Source organism: Stegastes partitus, unplaced genomic scaffold (genome assembly GCF_000690725.1).
Source record: "Stegastes partitus isolate 25-593 unplaced genomic scaffold, Stegastes_partitus-1.0.2 Scaffold834, whole genome shotgun sequence".
NCBI lineage: Eukaryota > Metazoa > Chordata > Actinopteri > Pomacentridae > Stegastes > Stegastes partitus.
The window spans coordinates 156,702-175,761 of record NW_007578565.1 but is presented as its reverse complement, the minus strand read 5'-3'; the positions used below and the strand labels follow the sequence as shown (position 1 = coordinate 175,761).

General features: G+C 43.2%; 1 protein-coding gene across 1 annotated transcript; it reads left to right on the top strand.

Annotated features, from left to right (window-relative positions):
• Positions 1-272: 272 nt before the first annotated feature.
• On the top strand, positions 273-17,982 carry bsk146 (brain specific kinase 146). The gene is made up of 5 exons (XM_008292809.1): positions 273-493; positions 10,798-11,067; positions 11,165-11,367; positions 11,773-11,964; positions 13,102-17,982. Exons 2-5 carry the CDS (start codon positions 10,896-10,898, stop codon positions 13,876-13,878), a joined length of 1,344 nt encoding a protein of 447 aa, XP_008291031.1. The 5' UTR covers positions 273-493; positions 10,798-10,895; the 3' UTR covers positions 13,879-17,982.
• Positions 17,983-19,060: the final 1,078 nt, after the last annotated feature.

Below are 19,060 nucleotides of genomic sequence, written 5' to 3'. Positions count from 1 at the left end.
CAGTGCAGTTCCACTTTAAGTGACTCTGAACACGGTGTTCTCATCATTAAAAGTCACCTCAGGCAAGCTCGGCCTCAGCAACATGTTTGTCTCCTCCGTGTTTGGAGGAGGTGCTACTATCTCCGACGGGCCGTGAAGGCAGCCTAGTCTGTACGGAGACAGAGCAGCGGCGGAGCGGCGCTGCGATTGGCCAGAGCCCCGAGGAGGGGGAGGGCTCTGGCGCTCCTCTCCTGCCTCCCCTCTCCTCCCCTCTCCTCCCCTCCTAGAGGACAGAGCGATGCGGAGACAATAGGACGCAGAGCCAGAGGAGGCTGCAGGATGCTCGGCGCCACTTCTACCGACTCACGGCAGCTCGGAGGCTTCCCGCGGGACGGCGGCAGCAGGCGGCTCACCTGGCCTTAGTATGCGCTCACATCCACCTGTGTGTTCAGCAGCAGCAGCCCGGGCTCACAGGGCGGACTTCAGCAGCCCCCATATGGGAACCAACTGACGGGTGAGTGGCGGAATAAACCCGGTGTATCCTCACCTGCACCCTCACCGACGTGCACCGTTTCCTTACGCAGCAGTTCCTGGACGCTGTTGGATCCGATGCTGGATCGATCGGGCCCATTGTGTGCAGCGGCATCGCTGAAAACAATGCTGTGATTGGCCCGTAATGCTGTGTTTGTACAAACTGTTGTCCCCAGCAAACAGCAATCCATTTACCTGTTAGCATTTTACATTGTTTACAGTGTTGTGTGTGTGTGTGTGTGTAGTGTGATTTGTGTTATTGATCACAACATGCTGCACTCCTCCCTCACCCCCACCAGGCATCTTGTGGTTTTTTTGGAGGAGGGGGGTTGTCAGGTATCTGCAGCAGCTATTGCATGTCTGTGTGTGTGTGTGTGTGTGTGTGTGTGTGTGTGTGTGTGTGTTCTGAGCTCTGTTACACTAAAGTGACAGCGGTTTGCCTCCGAGTCAGTGCAGTGTGAGGACACACTGCAGGTGGCATCAACATGACGTAGCCCCACAGACTGCTGGAGCTGAGGGACCAGAATGTTTACATCCTCACTGGCTGCTTTCTGTAGTCGCTGGGCCAAATCACACCCATTTTCTGGCCTTATTTTCAAAAAATTAGGGTTGTCAAAGTGTTTGCTCCTGATGCTCCATTTATAGAACCTATTATTGGTTATTATTTTGCAGAAGCACTGTGGGAGTGAATCATCCTGTAATGAATTCCTCTTATTGCTTTATGTGTTCTGAGGCGCTGTGGGAGGCTGTCTGCTGCCGTGCATGTGTGTGCGTGTTAAAGGCAGAGACTCAGCTGATCAAAGTGGGCTAAAGCTCCTTGATGGCACATAAAAGCACACACACACGGTGGAGATAAACTCCAGGTTGATGAGTCACAGATCACGATGTAGGTCAGATAGACATCCAGGTGCAGTGTTCAGTGAACAGCTGACCAGCAGCGCTGAGGACTCTGACTGCTCATCACATCTGAGCACTGCTGCAAGTGTTTCTGTGCTCTCCTGCAGAGTGGGGTGACAAACGAAATCACATACATATGATCAAAATAGTATAAAGTCATCTGTTTATGTTGTAGATGACACTAAACCCTTCTGTGGATAAAAGAAAACCTGCAGCTTTCCTGGAATCACTCAGAAATTTCTAGAATGCAACGTGCTGAAAGGCTCGTATCACAATACGAAGCTCATACACACTAATGTTGAATATTTCAAGCCCTACTGTTAAAAGTCTGTAGCTAAATTTTAGGAAATAAATGTGTCTACTTTCTTAACAATGCAACGTCTAACTTGCAAAAATGCATTTATTCGCAAAGGTTCATCCCAAATAAATGTATTTTTGCAAGTTTGATAGTTTTTAGGTGTCTTTTTAAAACTTTTTGAAATGGTCATCCGTCTCCAACACTACTGTCTTATAAGACTGATGTGCAAAGAGTTTCTTTGTCAAGAATTAGACAAGAAATGTATGTTTTTGTACATTAACATACAGCTAGAGCCTGAAGGTAGTTAGCCTAGCTTAGCAACTGGAAACTGCTAGCTTTGCTCTGTCAAAACTTACAAAAAATACATACAAACATGTGTAAATTGTACTTATTGACAGCATATTTGTTTATTTCTGACACAAACCAAAGTTATAAAACGCCAATGTGTGGTTTTGCAGGAAGTTATGTGCTGGAATTCACTTAAAGTTGGGTAGCTGTTGGACAGGAAGTGCTGGAAGGTAGATTTGACACAGCAGCTGTGTCCGAAATCACCCACTATACCTTGCGTAGTCATTACATGGGGTGTTTGCTATCTTGTAGGGCTGTCAGAATGTTAATTTACAAATGTTACACCCTATATAGTGCACTCAAAATATCCCGCAATGCACCATGAAAAGCAATGTACAGCCGATGTACCATCACGCATTGCATGAAGAAGAACACGAACAAGACAAACGAGAGCACGACAGCTCCTCATTAAAATTTAAGTAACTCCCCATATAGGTTGAATTGTTGAATTTGAGTTTACCGTTTACTAAGCTATGTACTTAACTGTGAATTTGATGTGTTTGCGCTACTACTACTAGCAAGCAACGTAATTAATAGCTCGAGTAGTGTCCGAAATGTTGCTTTGCCGAAGTGCTCCCTACATGGTTGACTACACAGTGGTCCCTAGATAGAGAGTAGGGAGTAAGTGGATGATTTCGGAAACAGCCAGTGCCTCCAGTCTCCAGTGTTAGCAATATCTTCATGTTTCGCACACAGACGTAAGAATGGGATCAGCTTTTTCTTCTGGCTCTCACCCCTGAAGCAGATACATGCATTTTCAAAAAGCTGAGCTGTTGTAAGCTGTTCAGTTCAAGTGTACACTACTTGAAGTGGATGTGGGGATGATGTTCCTTCACACACGTATCACAGATTGAGTTTAATGTATAAATCTGCTGTGCATGCAGAGATATTATAAGGAAGCGACTTAAAGAATCCTGAATAGAAATCTAGGGGAGAATTTTGTAACGTTAAAGATGAAAGCTCTATGACACGCGTCCTCCTCCTTCCCCAAAAAGACAATCATTGGCTTCGTACCAGCAGAACTAGGAAACGTGCAGCCAATCATGTCGTCATGCTAGTGCAAATGTGGAGCAAAAGCATAACCTATGGGGGGAAAAACGCTTTTTATACCTTATTTTGGAGGATGGTAGCCAAACTTTTGTCTCGGTAACATTTAAATGAATAAAATTCTAGCTCTCTCCCCATTCATTTAGATATGAACCTATACCAAGATGGCGGCTGATCAGGGAAACCCGCCCATGAGGACACTGATATTCGCTTAATGGGTGCTAAATAACACTAGGAGATCGTAGTGATGCCGTCAGGTGTAGTTGTTCAACATAATATACTGTGGCAGATCTGATACATCCAGGGTTTATTCACTTGCCCACTCATACTTACAACTTGCTGGAAAACTGGTAATTCTGGTAACAACAAGATGACATGAACACTACATTAGAGCTTACTGGTGATTAGTTGTTAACTTTTAAATTACTTTCCCAGTATTTTGACAATCAATTGATAGGTATCAGTGATGTTGTAAAAAAAAAAGAAAAGAAAAAACAATGTGTAATTTCTCTGATTTCAGCTTCTTAAATTGTTATATTTTCTGATTCCATTCCTCCTCTATAATCTTTTAGGTTGTTTATAAGTCAAGACATTTGAGGAGGTCATCTTGGGCTTTGGGAAATCACTGATGGACATTTTTACCATTTTTTAACATCTTATGACAAAACAGATGACTGATAAATCAACACTATAAGTGGCATTTGCTGCAACCGTTGCAGTTTTAACAAAAAAAAAAAAAGACCTACACACAAATTGCAGGTCTGAGTATTTAGCATGCATGGAGATGCATTGTGGGTAATGTAGGAGTCAGTGTTTTGGGAATTTTCTCTGCATTCGAGACAAGAAGTCTGAATATCTCAGCCTGCTGCTATTGTGTTCATTCTCTGTTTATTCTGTCTCTTTTGAGCCCCCCCAACTTTATGGAAATGTAACACAAAACGGCTGTGTTTTTACAGGCCTGCTATTTTGTGCAAAATGTAAGACTGTTGACTTTCTTTTTGCTAATAAGCTAGTTTGATCATGATGTAAGAATTTCTAATCAAGCTCACGGGTCAAAGGTCGGTCACAGAGGGAGGAGATTGGGATCATTATATCTGACCTTTCGACTAAGCTGTAAATGTAGTTCAGAATCTGCCACAGTGACTTGCTGTTGTGTCAGTAGGGGCTGAGGTGCAGAGATAGCGGCCACCACACTATTCTTTATCTCTGTCCACACACACACTGACTGGTGCTTTGCTACTCAACGGCCCTTGTCATTGTGTGCTGCTCTCCCTCTCCCTCCTCTCTCATTATTTTCTCTCCTGTACACCAGCTCCCTGTCAAGCACTTTGATTATGTGTGTTTGCAGCGGTCGGCCACTTCTTCTGATCATGCCGGCTTCGTGTAAACAGAAGGCAAATGGTCCGAAAATTTAATGGCCAAATGTTTGTGTTGGGGAAACAGGAATGTGTGTGTTTGCAGCATGACTATCAGGAAAAAGCGAAAGGTCATTGAAATGGAAGATGGATGAGGATGGCGTTGCTCTAATTGTTGGAGGGCAGTATGGCTGCATCAGCGGGGGTGGACGTGGCTGCGATCATCGCCTTGGCTCGCTGAATGTGCTCGACCGGTCAGCTCTGCCCGCTGGTTGCATAAGCAGTCTGGGATTTAGTCAGCTGTGGCCCCCGGTCGCCGCTCTGTTTCCACGGAGTGTTAAACCTGGTGGCACAGTGTCAGTGCTGAGAGAGGATTCAGGAGCAGGAGCAGGAGGGGGGGGGGATGGATTTGTGGTCGACTGAAAGGAACATGGTGTATTTTGTGTCTGTTTCCAGTGCGCTGCGTTTTAAAGCCTGTGGGAGTGAGCGGTCCTGAGGAGGAGAGGAGGAATATTCGGAAATAGTCGCAAGGAAATTATGACTATGCACATTTTAGACAGTTTAAGTTACTTTTGTCATTATTTAATTGATAGATTTTTGGGGGCTTAATTAGTATTTAGTCTATAAAATGGCCAAACTGGTGCAAAAAGAAAAAATAACAATCCACCAAATAAACTCCATCCATGACAACAGACTGGAACCAGAGTCTGTGTATTTGCCTGATTCGTAATTTAAACAGTTACTCAATTATCAAAATATTTGCTGATTCATTTTGTGCTGGGTTCATTAATCAATCATTCCCTTCAGCACTAATGATTACAAATGAGGCTGTCACAAAAAAGATTGCGCTGCTTTTTTACCTTTTTATCAGGAGGGGAATCTGCTGCAGTGCATTAAAGCAGCATCGTTTGGTTATTTAGGAGCAACGCCGACCAAACAGAGCACAAAATATGCAAAATGTGCCTTTTACAGCATGTGATGTGTCTGAAGTCGAGTTTGTGGCCTCCAGATTGCTGTCTAATATACTGTCTACTGTCTAAGGGAAGTAGTTTGTTCTTTAGCTGCTAGCTGTTCAGCTAAAGCTTGGTGCTGGACGGGACACTGTCAAGTGGATTTATCAGAACTGCTGATGGCTGGAAATGTAGATAATGAGATTGGAAATTATGCAGTGGAAATCCAAAACAGTGAGTTAAAAATACCTCAGAGTTGAGGGATACGAGTCTGATAGCATGTCTGGGTAGCACGCAGATCTTGACTTAGTCGAGCTGATGGATAAAACTAAAATTGTTGTTTTTTTAATGTGTTTGATTTTATGTATTATATTAGTCTACCAAACAATATTCCTGCATCCCAGCCATAGACTGTAAATAAAAGATGGACGTAGCTACTGTGACGTCACCCGTTGGTTTGTCGACCACCGTTTTAAATCCTCGAGTTTGGCATTTGGCCATCACCATCTTGGTCTTTCGTAACCATGATGGTTGGATCTGACTGAGAATTTTGAGGACACTAAGCACACCAATATGGTTGTGACTTGTCAATCATAACTTATCCCTTCCCTGAAAAGTACTCCGCATTATCATCTGTGTAACTCTGACTGGGAACGTCATTTACAAAATGAGCACGATGCTCTACTGAAGGAGACTTGAAACTAGTGATTGCAGCTCTCTTAAAAAGAATGCAGGTTAGGGCGCTTTTTCATTGCTTTAATTTTTAGACCAAGAGGTTTTTCCATCTTTTACAGACAGTGTCTAGTCCCAGAATGTCTTGTGACACACTGCTGTGGCCACTGAGGGTTTTGCTTCAGAGGGAGGAGTGCTACCATTACATTTCTTTTACAAAAAGGTGCAATATAAAAGAGAAAACACTGCTAACAGTAGTAACAGTGGTGTGAGATAGACGCTACTAGTCAGCTTCACCTCCCTCTCTCTTCTTTACACTCCTCATGCAGAGAGATCTCCAGTGTTTTCGCAGCATTATTTCATGTTCCCTTAAAATGCATGTTGCACCTTTAAGAAGGATGAGCTGCAGGTCATCCAATTTTTTCTATCCAATCAGATTTCAGCTCTGCCAAGATGCTGTCCAATCGCTGGTTTTGCAGTTGTTTCTTCCAAGGATGCAGAATGCTTGTGAAATGCAGCTAGTTGTGCATTGTGTTACTTGCATGGCTACCACTGAGCTTATGTGATGCGCACACAAGCAGACTTCCTCTCCCCCGTGAAGAGCCAACATTTATCCTGATCTGATGACTCACTCTGCTTCTATATAAATACAGATTCAGTTTGTCTTTGTGGTAAACACGAACGCACACAGTAGGAGGCTGACACACACACACATATACATGGATGTGGATGGAAGCTGCCAGCACAGACCTGAGTGTGTTTGATAAAGGCAGACTGAGGTAAGGAGAGATGATGTGTGACGTGTTTAAGGAGTGTCTGATCTAGTCGCACGCAATCGTCTGGTCTGAATACTAAACAGCAGATGACATAGAATCTCTCCAATGTTGTCACTGTAGTTTAGAGAATCAATCACAGGCGTCTCAACTCATCCGAAAACCACTCAAGATGTTTATATAAGCTTAAAAATACAATAAATTCTGTGGTTAAAGTCTGGTTATCAGAACTGAGGGTTGCACTTTGCAGACAGCTGATTGTTGTAACTACCCAGACGACGTACTGCACAGGTCCACAGTGAAATCTGATTAAACCGTTTTAAGGCAGGTGATTGGCATTCAGTCCACTCGTCGCTTCTCTCTGGCATTTGTGTACATTTAAAACACCTAATGAAATCAGGCTATGAGTTTACTTCCATTAAATGAATTGCCTGAGCACAGTGTAGGTGTGTTAATCCGGTTATGCTTACAGTGATTAGGAGCTGATGATTAATGTAGCTGAGATCATCCGACTTAAGGCGGAATTCAATTCTGCTGGTTTTATTTCACCAGACACTCAGTGGCAACGCTGCTTTCCAGGGAGGTCTGAGTACCAAGATTACAACAAACAAGCACATGAAGTCAGTCTGCACGGGCTCCAACGGTTTACATTCGTTACTGCATTCATGTGTCCTTGTAGTAATCATAGAAGGTTTGCAGTGCAGATAGCGCTCCTAGATGTGTGAAAAAGAGAAGATTACTGAGGCTTTTCGAAACTTGCATCATCTCTGCAGACAGCAGAGGCTAGCGGGAGAAAACACCGAGCGGCCCGTGCTGACTAATCACATTTCTCCGTGTGGTATCTCTGCAGCCGCGGATACGTGAGGATTCGTGTCAGATTAGTATGACCTGATTACACCGAGAGCGGATGAGAAAGAAGGCGCTGTTCTCCGCTGATCAGAGCGAGAGTTTTCCACCGGCTGTCTTTGCCAGAAATTTTGATCGCTTGGTGGAAGAGGAGAGACACAAAAACAACAAGGAAGAGATGCAGAAAACTGGATCTCATGTTCTGAAACTCAAGCCATTCAGAGCAGCTCACTGGGTACAAAAAGGTTTTCAGGTGTTGAGTTTAACTGACTTTTGGTGAACATCTATGCACCTGAACATGGTCACAGTGACAATGTCAACATGCTGGTGTTTAGTAGATGTGCTGCGATTCACCATTTTAATTTTGTTTGCATACTAAGAGGTGTTAATTCGTGCTAAATACGAAGTACAGCAGAGGCTGATGGGAAAGGTTTGCATGTGTTTGGCTGTCCTTCAAAATAATCCCTTCATGCCTTTTAACTCTACACAGCTGCTTCGTCCAGAATGTGTAGATCCATGCAGTCCCTGCTTCTCTCCCCACCCGTCCCTCCTCACTCACAGCAGCTCGAGCACATCAGCTCACCCATGACTCTGCACAAACACTATAGTACTACTCTACACTACACAATGGAAAGTTGTAACACTGACTGCTTGTGTGTCTTCCAGCATATATAAAACACCACATGGACGTGGTAACAAGGTTAAAAAACTTCATTCTCACCGGAGAGGATCTGCTAGATAAAAAGTCAGCGGACATGACCATCTGTTCCAAATGATCCAGTTGTTGACAAGATATTTAATTCAAAACTGCTTAATTGGTAAAAAAAAAAAAAAAAAACTGCAGCACTTTAATAAACATAGTATGTTTTAGTGTCAAACAAGGTGATGTTGGTTGTTATTTTGACCAAAGTCCTCTGCAGTCCGAACATACCAACAAGCATAAACACACACATACACCTACACACACACACACACACACACACGGTGCTGCATGCATCCTGCAGTGCTACAGTAAGCACTTCTGATCCTGGGCAGAAACAAATGGTCTTCTCTGTTTACAACTCCCAGCTTTTCCTCCTGTGTGTGTGTGTGTGTGTGTGTGTGTGTTTTCTTACCACATGTGTCTGCAAGCTTTTATTTAAGGGAGCACAGAGATGCAGTACATCCTCTCTGAACTGCCATTTATCACCCAAACTGACTCATCCCTTCTCACCTGCTGGCGTCAACCATTCTTCCTGTCCACTTCACACACACACACACACACACACACACACACACACCAAAAAAGATTGCACTCCTACAGTGGAAGCCTGTGGAGGGGATGACGAGCTGTTTGTGTGTTTATTTTGTCACATACATACACATACATCATCACATTGGATAAAAGCAATATGAAATTGTAGAAGTGTACATACGCGGTGACTTAACATGCGATGAAGCATGTTACGACAGCTTGCGACTGCTGCATCCACATCAGAATGTGATTTTATTCTTTCCTAAACCAGCCGGTGGCAAGAAATTAAACCCTTTGCAGGATTTGTGGAGAATATCAGATATAGCTTGGCAGGGGTCTGTGTTGATGACAAAGAAGGTGCTGTAAATATGACAGCAATCCAAGTGTCTACCAATGGAGACCGGCTGCTTTCCAGCACTTCAGGTTATGTAAGGACTGTGTGAGTCTGTGTGAGCGTGTGTGTAGAGCTCCTATATTTCCTCCACATGGGCCTGGAGGTATAGATTGAGGGTCAGAACTTGGCAGGTCCGGCTACTCAGGAAGAAAAAAAAAGCAATCACTAGGAATAATCACACTGCAGCAGGGAATGGATTTGCTAGAAAGGACTGTTATTGGCTGTGTGTGTGTGTGTGTGTGTGTGTGTGTGTGTGTGTGTGAGTCAGCTCACAGCTCAGCTCTGGCATCCCCCCTTGGCGAGTAGCATTTAGAATTACTTAAGCCTTCACTGCAGATAATTAGCATTTTCAGTGAATATCACGCTGCAGATCAGAGCAACAGACTGTGAGCTTCGACATCGACGGCGTATCATCAATCACTGACCTTGAAAACCAAACAAGTAACAACAACAAAGTATATTTACATTTGTAATTCAGACTAAAATAATTTGCCTTACTGTCACACTGAAACAACAACCATCATATGAGTAGGATGGCGACTTCTAGACAAGCTGCAGTACCCACAGTGACAGATTGTGCCAAAGTTTTACACTAAATTTTTCATGTATATTTACTCCACAGTTTTAGACAGTGCTAACCATGTCTAAAAGATGTTTAAAAACAGATGAGGATCAAGATTTTTTGAAAAAAATTCAGTCATGTTGGAGAATGATATTACATCATAGTAGAAAAAAAAATAAAGGACAAAATGTAAAGGTGCCATATGCAAGGTTTTGATAAATGAAGCAATAATGTAACAGCAAACATCTATCTTATGTAAAGATATTGTGGAGTGTTGGCATCTGTAGCAGATGGAGTCACACTCCCTCTGTGTTGTAATCTGGTCTGTGTTTTAGCAGCTGGACCAGCTCGAGAGTGTGTTAGTGCATGTGAGTCCCTCCCATTGAAACTGTTCTCAAGTTTAGAAACAGATCATATTCTGATTCTGATTGGTTCTGAAAAGTGACCTCCCACATTACATTATAAAAGTAAAAGTGCAGTCTGAGCATTCAACTGATGTCCTAAAAAAGCAAAGTATTTCTAATTTAAAATAATAATAATAATAATTACTTAATTTGTCTTCATTTATGTGCGGCACTGTTTAATGCTGGCTCAGTGTGATAGTCTCTGCTGCTTTTCATCCCTCCTCTGCTTCTCCTTGTCCTCTCCTGTTCAGCTCCGGTCTTTGTGTCTGTTTCCAACATTTCTGTAGAAACAAACACACACTGAGCGGAACAGACACGATCAGAAAGAAGAGACAGGATCTAAATGACAGTGAAAGAAAAGGAAAGACATGTTGCACAGAAGACAAAACAACCACAGAATTCAAATCAATTTGATGTTTGTTTTTTTAGTAGCACTCCCTACAGGTGAAATAAGAATAAAAGTGGGCATGAATTTAAAAATGTTTTTCTGCTCTTGTTTCTGTGCAGTGACACCAGCCATTAGCTGCTGCTGCTCCTGTCCTACCTGAGTGTCCGGTCCTCAGTCTTTCCACCCCCCAGTCCGTCCCCTGCGAGCGTTCCCCACAATGAGTTCCTCTCCACTGGTTTCTCGAGCCAACATGGACATCCTGGACGAGCTGCAGCTGATTGCTGCCCAGAACCTGGAGAGGCTGGAGGTCAACAAGTACTACGAGGTGATCAGAGAGCTGGGCAAAGGCACCTACGGCAAGGTGGACCTGGTCATCCACAAGATCAGAGGTGAGGGACCACGCGCGTTGTACAAACAGCAGTAGAGCATACTGCTGCAACACAAATGATCAGCAGAAAACAAATCTCCTCTGTTTCTCTCCAAAAGGTACAAAAATGGCACTGAAGTTCCTAAAGAAGAAGACGACCAAGCTGAAGTCTTTTCTACGGGAGTACAGCATCTCCCTCTACTTGTCTCCCTGCCCCTTCATCATCAACATGTTCGGCATCGCCTTCGAGACAGATGAGTACTACGTGTTCGCACAGGAGTACGCTCTGGCAGGAGACCTCTTCGATATCATTCCTCCACAGGTGCTCATTTACAGCCATCATTGTGATTATTGATTCGCTGCATAATAGCGTCTGAGTCTAGGACTATGGCTAATTTAACATCCTAACAAGTTAGATTAGGAGGCAGTGAAGTTGTTTTCACTCCAAAGTTAAATCGCTACATTTAGAAACATTCTTTAATCACATTTAAAAAAAAAATGCACACACGGGCTTCAATAAAATATTTTATCTTCAAGAAATGATTGCAGTTTTCTTTAAATAGTGACATCACCTTTTCAATCAGCTGGTAGCCAAACTGTGAATGAATGACTCACTGACAGGACTGAACAAGTGGGACTTCATTGCTCTGCCTGAACCAAAGCTCTGCTCCAGTTTGACCAAACTCACTGTCTAACTGTGCTGCTCTCCCTCTGTCTGCTCCTGAAGGTTGGTCTTCCTGAGGCGGTGGCAAAGCGCTGTGTGCACCAGGTGGCCATCGCTCTGGACTACCTGCACTGTAAGAAGCTGGTCCACAGGGACATCAAGCCTGAAAACATCCTCATTTTTGACCGAGAGTGCCGCAAGGTGAAGCTGTCTGACTTCGGCATGACCCGTCGTGCTGGCTCGCCCGTGAAAAGAGTGAGTTTCTGTTTCACCCTATAAGCCATCATGTATTTGTGAAGTATCACATTAGGAAAAGGTCATGGCAATGGCAAAATTCAAAAAAACGTACGCTCACTTTGGGTGGTTTTTGACTTGATGTGAATAATGGAACCAGGTTTTTTAGGTTATGACGCAGTGAGCATTTAACTCACATGACTGTGTTCCTGCTTCTTTCACTGTCTTCACTTCTGGACAGCATGAAACAAGCCACTACGAGCTGAAATGAAGGAGTAATTACAGACTTCCTGATTGAAAACAGTTCCTGGATACTTCGCTCCACTTTTCTCTTGTAGATGGACAAAGTTTTGGTTGTTTCTTCATCTTCTTTGAAGCTTCTAGCAGTTGCCAAACGACTGATTTTGTTCTGAGCTCTTCTACTCTGTATATTTCAACGTTGTGTATACAGAGTATTCACTACCCTCTGATAGGACCATAGACTGTATAAAAGATGGACGTAGCAACCGGCTCTGAAAAATGAAGCCAACCTGGAAGTGTCAAAAACCTGCAATATCACTACGTCTGCTAGTCCTGGCTCCAAAAAGCCCTGGCTCCCATAGAAATGAATTGGAAAAGAAGTGATCACAGATCATGAAATACTGCATTCCTACAGCTCAGGATTTTTTAAAAATTAGTTTTCATGGTCAAGTCCAGAGATCAGGTGGCCAATCTGAAAATAAATCAATACTGAGTTTTTAAAAAATCATCAAAATTTTGCGGGGCAAGGGGCGTGGCTGGCTTGATTGACAGTCGGCAGCGACCATACAGATGAAACGAGCAGAAGGCGGTAAATGTGTGCGGGCAGAGAGGGCCTGCTTCTCAATCCGTCTGACCAATCGCTGCTCCTATGGCTCTCCGCCCCCCTCCGATGATTTTTGCGCCACTGCCTCCAAAAATCCAAGATGTCAACCAGGAAGTAGCAAAACCCTGGCTTCATTTTCTCAGTGCAGAAACCAACGGGTGACGTCACGGTAGCTACGTCCATCTTTTATACAGTCTATGGATGGGACGATGCAACCTAGTTTATTTGCCTCAATGCAGTTAATGGAAACGAGCCTAATTCGCTTTTGCTTTTGTGCAATTTGAAACCTGTGACCCGTTGTGTTTTCCCTGCAGGTCAGTGGCACCATCCCCTACACGGCCCCAGAGCTCTGCGACGTTTCTCGCCACGAGGGTTTCTGCGTGGACTACAGCACCGACGTGTGGGCCTTCGGCGTGCTGCTCTTCTGCATGCTCACCGGCAACTTCCCGTGGGAGAAGGCGCTGCCCTCCGACTCCTTCTACCAGGAGTTCATCCGCTGGCAGAGGAGGAGGACGAACACGGTGCCGTCGCAGTGGAGGCGCTTCACCGAGCAGGCCCTCCGCATGTTCCGCCGGCTGCTCTCCATGGAGCAGGACCGCCGCTGCTCCGTCAAAGAGGTGTTCGGCTACTTCAGTCACTCCTGGATGCTGGACGCAGAGAACGACAACAACAACAGCAACACGGGAGGCGGAGGTGGCGGGGAGAGAGTCAGCGGTGGAGGGGGAGGTGGAGGAGGCGGAGGAGGAGGTGGAGGAGGAGGGGGTGTGCGAGGAGAGGTGGACGGCACCATCTCGTCATCTTCGTCCGGGGAGGAGGACGAGGAGCTCCTTGTGGAGAGGATGAAGCAGCAGACTCTGTCGCCTCGCTCCCCGCTGTCGCCCCTCTCCCCCATGTCTCCCATGGTGGTGGAGAGGGGGAGCGGCAGCGGGGCCAAAGGAGGGATGATGGAACCGGGCGGGGGCCACCATTTTGTGTCCGTCTCCACCAACAGCTCCGTGTCGTCTACCAACAGTTACGATCGAATGCCACGAGAGAACAGTTCACCGGGTGGCCGTATGCTGGTAGCCACGCCCATAGAAATCTGCGTCTGAGCGCGTCAGAACATTGTGACGGACTCGCCGGTACACACTTTTATACCTCTCATCCAACCACATAGATGTGCATGCATGGAAAAAGAAACAAACAGACAACAAGTATGAGCACGTATCCTGTTTTCAACATCCTGGCAAAGGAAGAGCACACACATGCAAGACTTAAGAGAGCGTCTTTGCAGAATGCAAACAGTCCTCACGAGGGAGGGTTTTTGGTCATACGTCCTCTCAGACTCCAGAAGCAGCCTTGTGCACACTTTGAATGTAACGTTCAAGTGCTGTGTAGGGAAATCCAGAGCAAAAATGATTCAAAAAATTGCTTCCATTAGAGATTCTGTCACTAAAACCATCTGAGAAGAAGACCAAAATGTATTTCTTAAAGCAATACTTCCAGCTACAAAAAAAATAACAACAAATAGTGACGGAACAGTGTGATCTCTTCAAGACGTATCGTTTTTGATGAAGCCAAGAGACGGGGGATTTGTATTTTTGAAGAAGACTGAAACAGAACTCAAGGAAATACCTTGTGAGATAAAAAAAAAAAACGGAGCGAGCGGTGGTTTTAAATGTTTCACGTGTAACAAAAATGTGAAAGTGCGAGTGTGTTTGTGTGTATCGCCGTGCGTTCTGTATGTATGAATCTAAAAGAAGTGGATTTATTTTGCTTTGAGAGTTTTATTATTATTTATTTGAATCTAAAAAGACTACACACTCTATTTTTTCTATTGTTTTTTGTAAGGTAGCTTTCTTTGTTTTCCATTCGACTCGACATTGTAGTTTGGTGTTCAGACGTAGCTGTGCCAAATCCACTTCTCCGTGCAACACACTCGGCTGGCTGCTGTACATATCGGTATGAATACTGTACATTATGTAAGATGATCAATAGATTCCAGATGGAATATTCTAACACTGTAGGCACGACTGCAGGAGTCAGACTGGAGTGAGAGAAGGCTTATGATGTCTCAGTTCTTCATGACAAACATATCTACTTCACTGTTGAAAGACTTTTTTCTACTCACTCTTGAAATTCTGTTTGTATAGCTTTTCTTTGACGCTTTTTTCCGAAAAATTCTGTCTGCCTTGCGTACCTTTTCATCGAAACTTTAACTGAAAAAAAAATTTCTTTTAGTGAAAATTATTGTCTGAAAAGAAAAAAACTGATCAGTTTCAATTCAATCTGAAACAACAACAACAACAACAAAAAATCACAGAAGAGTCACCTTTTATAAACTGCATGACAAGTAGCTCAAACATCACAAGAAATTTAAACCGGCTTTACAAAAAAAGAAACAAAAAAAGGATAAAAAATCTAAAATGTCGTGACGTGGATTTTTTTTTTTTGCAGTAGCACAATTTCTTGCATTATGTCCGGGAGTGAATCTAACTGTTATGATCTCTTGAGACATACTAGGGCTAAAAAAAAAAAAAGAAAAAAAAAGGAAAAAAAGATCTGAACAATAATTAGTTTCTATTCAGTGTGATGTATTTGTATTGCTATTAATGTTGTGTGCTCATCTCACCACCTTCAAAAACTGTTCAAAAAAAAGAGAAAAAAAACTAAGCATGAGGACATTGAGCGAGAGGCTTGAATTTATCACAGGTAGGGAATTAAATGATGCATCTTTAGTTCAAATTTGTGCTTCGAAACAGCCACCTTTAATGAAATAATGTGGCCTGAATTGTTTTTTTGTTTTGTTTATTTTTTACTAAGTTACAATGGCAAAAAAAGTAATCCATTCCTTTTTGACTCCTCCTGAATATCAGTCTAAATAATTTGAAAAAAAAAAAAGGAGCCTTGGATCATGCATAGGAATGGGCATTTTGTGTGTTGCTTTCCAGACATAAACTTGCATGAACTTGTATGTGCTAAAAGCTCTGTTGTGAAAACCTGCAGTGTTTCTCCTGTCACAAGCTGTAGTACTCTGTAGATGTAGTATAGCTGCAAACGACATGTTTCTTTATCCCGTGAGAGTCCTCAGCTCGGATCTGGCCTGACTGAGGGTCGGCTAAGCTCACTTTGTGTTTGGATCATGTTCTTCAAGGCTGCTCCCCGGATCAGCAGGGGAGTATGCAAATTACTACATCTTGTGACAATCTCTGACCTCATCAGCAGCCTTCTGACTCAGAACAATGGACGGTCCTGACACAGACACTGTTTTCTGCAGCCGGTGGCTCGCTATCGGCCAGCTGCAGGCAGCGTTCACTGTGTCAGTCCTCACAGTCACGTGACCGTATGAAGCCTGTACATGACCTCATCACGTCATCCTCTCTCTGCAGCACATTCATCCCAAAACCACCTTCTACTTCCCCTGTAGCCACATAAATCTATCACTAATTCAATTCAATTCAGATATCTTTATTTATCCCCTAGGGGCAGTTCAAAAACAATGCTAAGAAGCGATTTAGTTTCATATCTGAAGAACTCTTAAGGAGTTTTCAGAAGTAGCAGCAGCAGGAGGCGGCCATTTTAGAAAAATTATATCAAACAATTAAGAACGTACATGTGGTTTGTACAACCTAAATGGAACTCAACCCACATAATAAACTGTAAAAGGATGAAAATAATGTTCAGTTCATTCAAGGTAACACTGTTCCTCTTGAAACCGACGTCAGAATTGTTGATGCTAACAAAGAAGCTAACAGCCTGTACTTGTACAGAATAGTTTTCCCAGTTTTCTGTGGTGCTGAATCCAAAATACTTTTACTTGGAATTACGTAACAGATGGTTTGGTGTCGTTCAGAAGACCTTGCTAGTTTCTTTTTGTATTTGAAAAGAAAACCACATTAGCTTCTTGTTACAAAACAGAGTAAAGAGTACAAGGCATGAGCTGTTGTTCTTGTACACACTGAATTTTTAATTTATTTAGGCAATTAAAGACCTAACTTTTAATTTTATTCCTGTTCGTTTTACTTTTATAATTTGTTTTTCAAGTGTAGAACAAAAACAACAACAACAAAAAAAACTTGTCCAAAGTTTAGCTTGCTAAGATAGCTAGCTAACCTTTTGACAAATTTTTTGGTGCTTTTGACAAGGCGTATTTGCTCTTCCCTGATTTTCCTGAATTTGACCTTTATTATATTATCTTACAAAACGGTCCAGGCTCATTTCAGACAATATAGCCACAATTTGTTCAAACACAAGCTCTAATCTGCTAAGTTTGCCGGAAATAATGGCTGCTATGAGTTACAAAAATGGTAATTTAATAGTCAAAACTAGCTGGGTGAGAGAATAACCTACAACAGAAACTATTAAGCAACTTTATGTCATGAGGCAACAGTGCAACTACTGTGCCAAGAAAATCACCTGCAATAATATAAAAACTACCTAAAATATAAATATGCAAATCTGCAGCAAACTTGCAACAGTTTTTTTTTTTACAAAGTTAGCCAGAAGCCCACTGCCAATTGGCCACACAACTAATCTGCACGCGGCAACATTGTGAAAGATTAACCACAACTGTCTCCCTGAAATCTGGAAAACTATAAACAGTAGCATTATTGTCAAAAATGCTATCTGTTCCAAACATAAACTGACATGTCTGCTGCTAATCGCCAAGCAAGTTTAGCACCACTAGCAAACTGTGGTAGCAAACCACAGATGAACATGTCTGCCACCACAAAGGTCATGAAAAAGCAAGATGATTTTTTAGTTTATTATGAACACAGTCTCATCCTGACATCGTTTTTATTGGAATGACACAATTTCAAGATGTGAAATTACACGTCTAGGTGGGCCTTTTGGATTCCCAGGGTATGAGAATGAACCACAGCAGATCTGCTGAAGCTAATGACGCCTGAGCTGGTAGGAAGGACGGGTGACACCCAACTAGAACTTTGCCACGACTCCCCTTCCCTCTTGGCTTTCCTCTCCAGTGTCTGAGTCAGTCACTGCTGCCTTCTCACCTCACCCATGACGTGACGTGTTGTAATGGAGTTCCAGTGTCTTTCTGTCCGGTGACATATTTCAAAGCATCATGATTTTAGTGGAGTTTTAGTGAGTAGATGACCACAGCACTAGAACTCGTATCCGGTTTTGTCTTTGCAATACAACTGTCTTCCTGTAGGCTGAGATTTAGTCAATAAAATGAGAATTCTTGTTGGAGCGCTGTTGGGATGTTTGTCTTTTTTTTCTTGCTGCACGTCTTTTGTCATGCATTAGGCCAAAGCGGCAGATACAGGTGTTTTAAATGCTTGTCAAATTGCACTGGTATCTTTCCATCAGAGCATCTCACAGCACTTTATCAAAGAAAGGATGTAAAGTAATTTGAATGTATGAAAAGAAATGAAGCAACCATTTGTGGAATCATAAAAAGTATAACTCAAGAGAATATAATGAAATGCTCGGCTTTAATTTTAATTTTTTTTTTAATTTTTATACTTGGCATTTTATTAGGTTTATCATGTTTTATCATCATTAGGCTCCAGCCCCCCATGACCCTAGTGAGGATTAAGCGGTGTATAGATAATGGATGGATGGATGTTTGCATTTTTATTACCACTTCTCTCTCTTGAGCTCCTCAGCCAATCACATGCCCCCAATCTTTCCAAGTCTTTGCACGTCCTCACAGAAGGGAGTCAGATCTTATGGCTCCAGAGCTTCCAACAGCGGGTCACTCCTACAAACATGAATGTATGTCCCTGTCTGACTGATGGACTGACTGAGTGGTGAAGCTACACCATTGGTTGGCCTAGTGATAGGAGTTTTACCATTGGCTGTTGCTCTTTTCAAATATATTAGTGCAAGGCAACTCATTCCAATAGCCATCTACCAATAGCTTGAATGTGAGACATTTAGGGAACAAAGGTAAATTGTATTATCTACCGGTATTCTGCCATTTACATCTGTAGAATATAGCTGCAGAAAATCAGTCACACACCATGACACCATGGACAGTTTGTCATGGCCCTGCAGCCTCAGCCCCTGCCCTGCGCTCTCTCTCTCTCTCTCTCTGGCGCTCTCTCTCTGGCGCTCTCTCTCTCTCTCTCTCTCTCTCTCTCTCTCTCTCTCTCTCTGGCGCTCTCTCTCTCTCTCTCTCTCTCTCAGCACGCAGGCAGGTGCACCTGGTTACCAATCTGGTGATTGCTGCGTGGGGATTGGTCCGCTCCAGCTGCAACCTCCGGTCTGCTGGTACTTCAGCTCCAGCCAGACAATGCTCCAGCGCCACGCCGTCAAACCATTCAC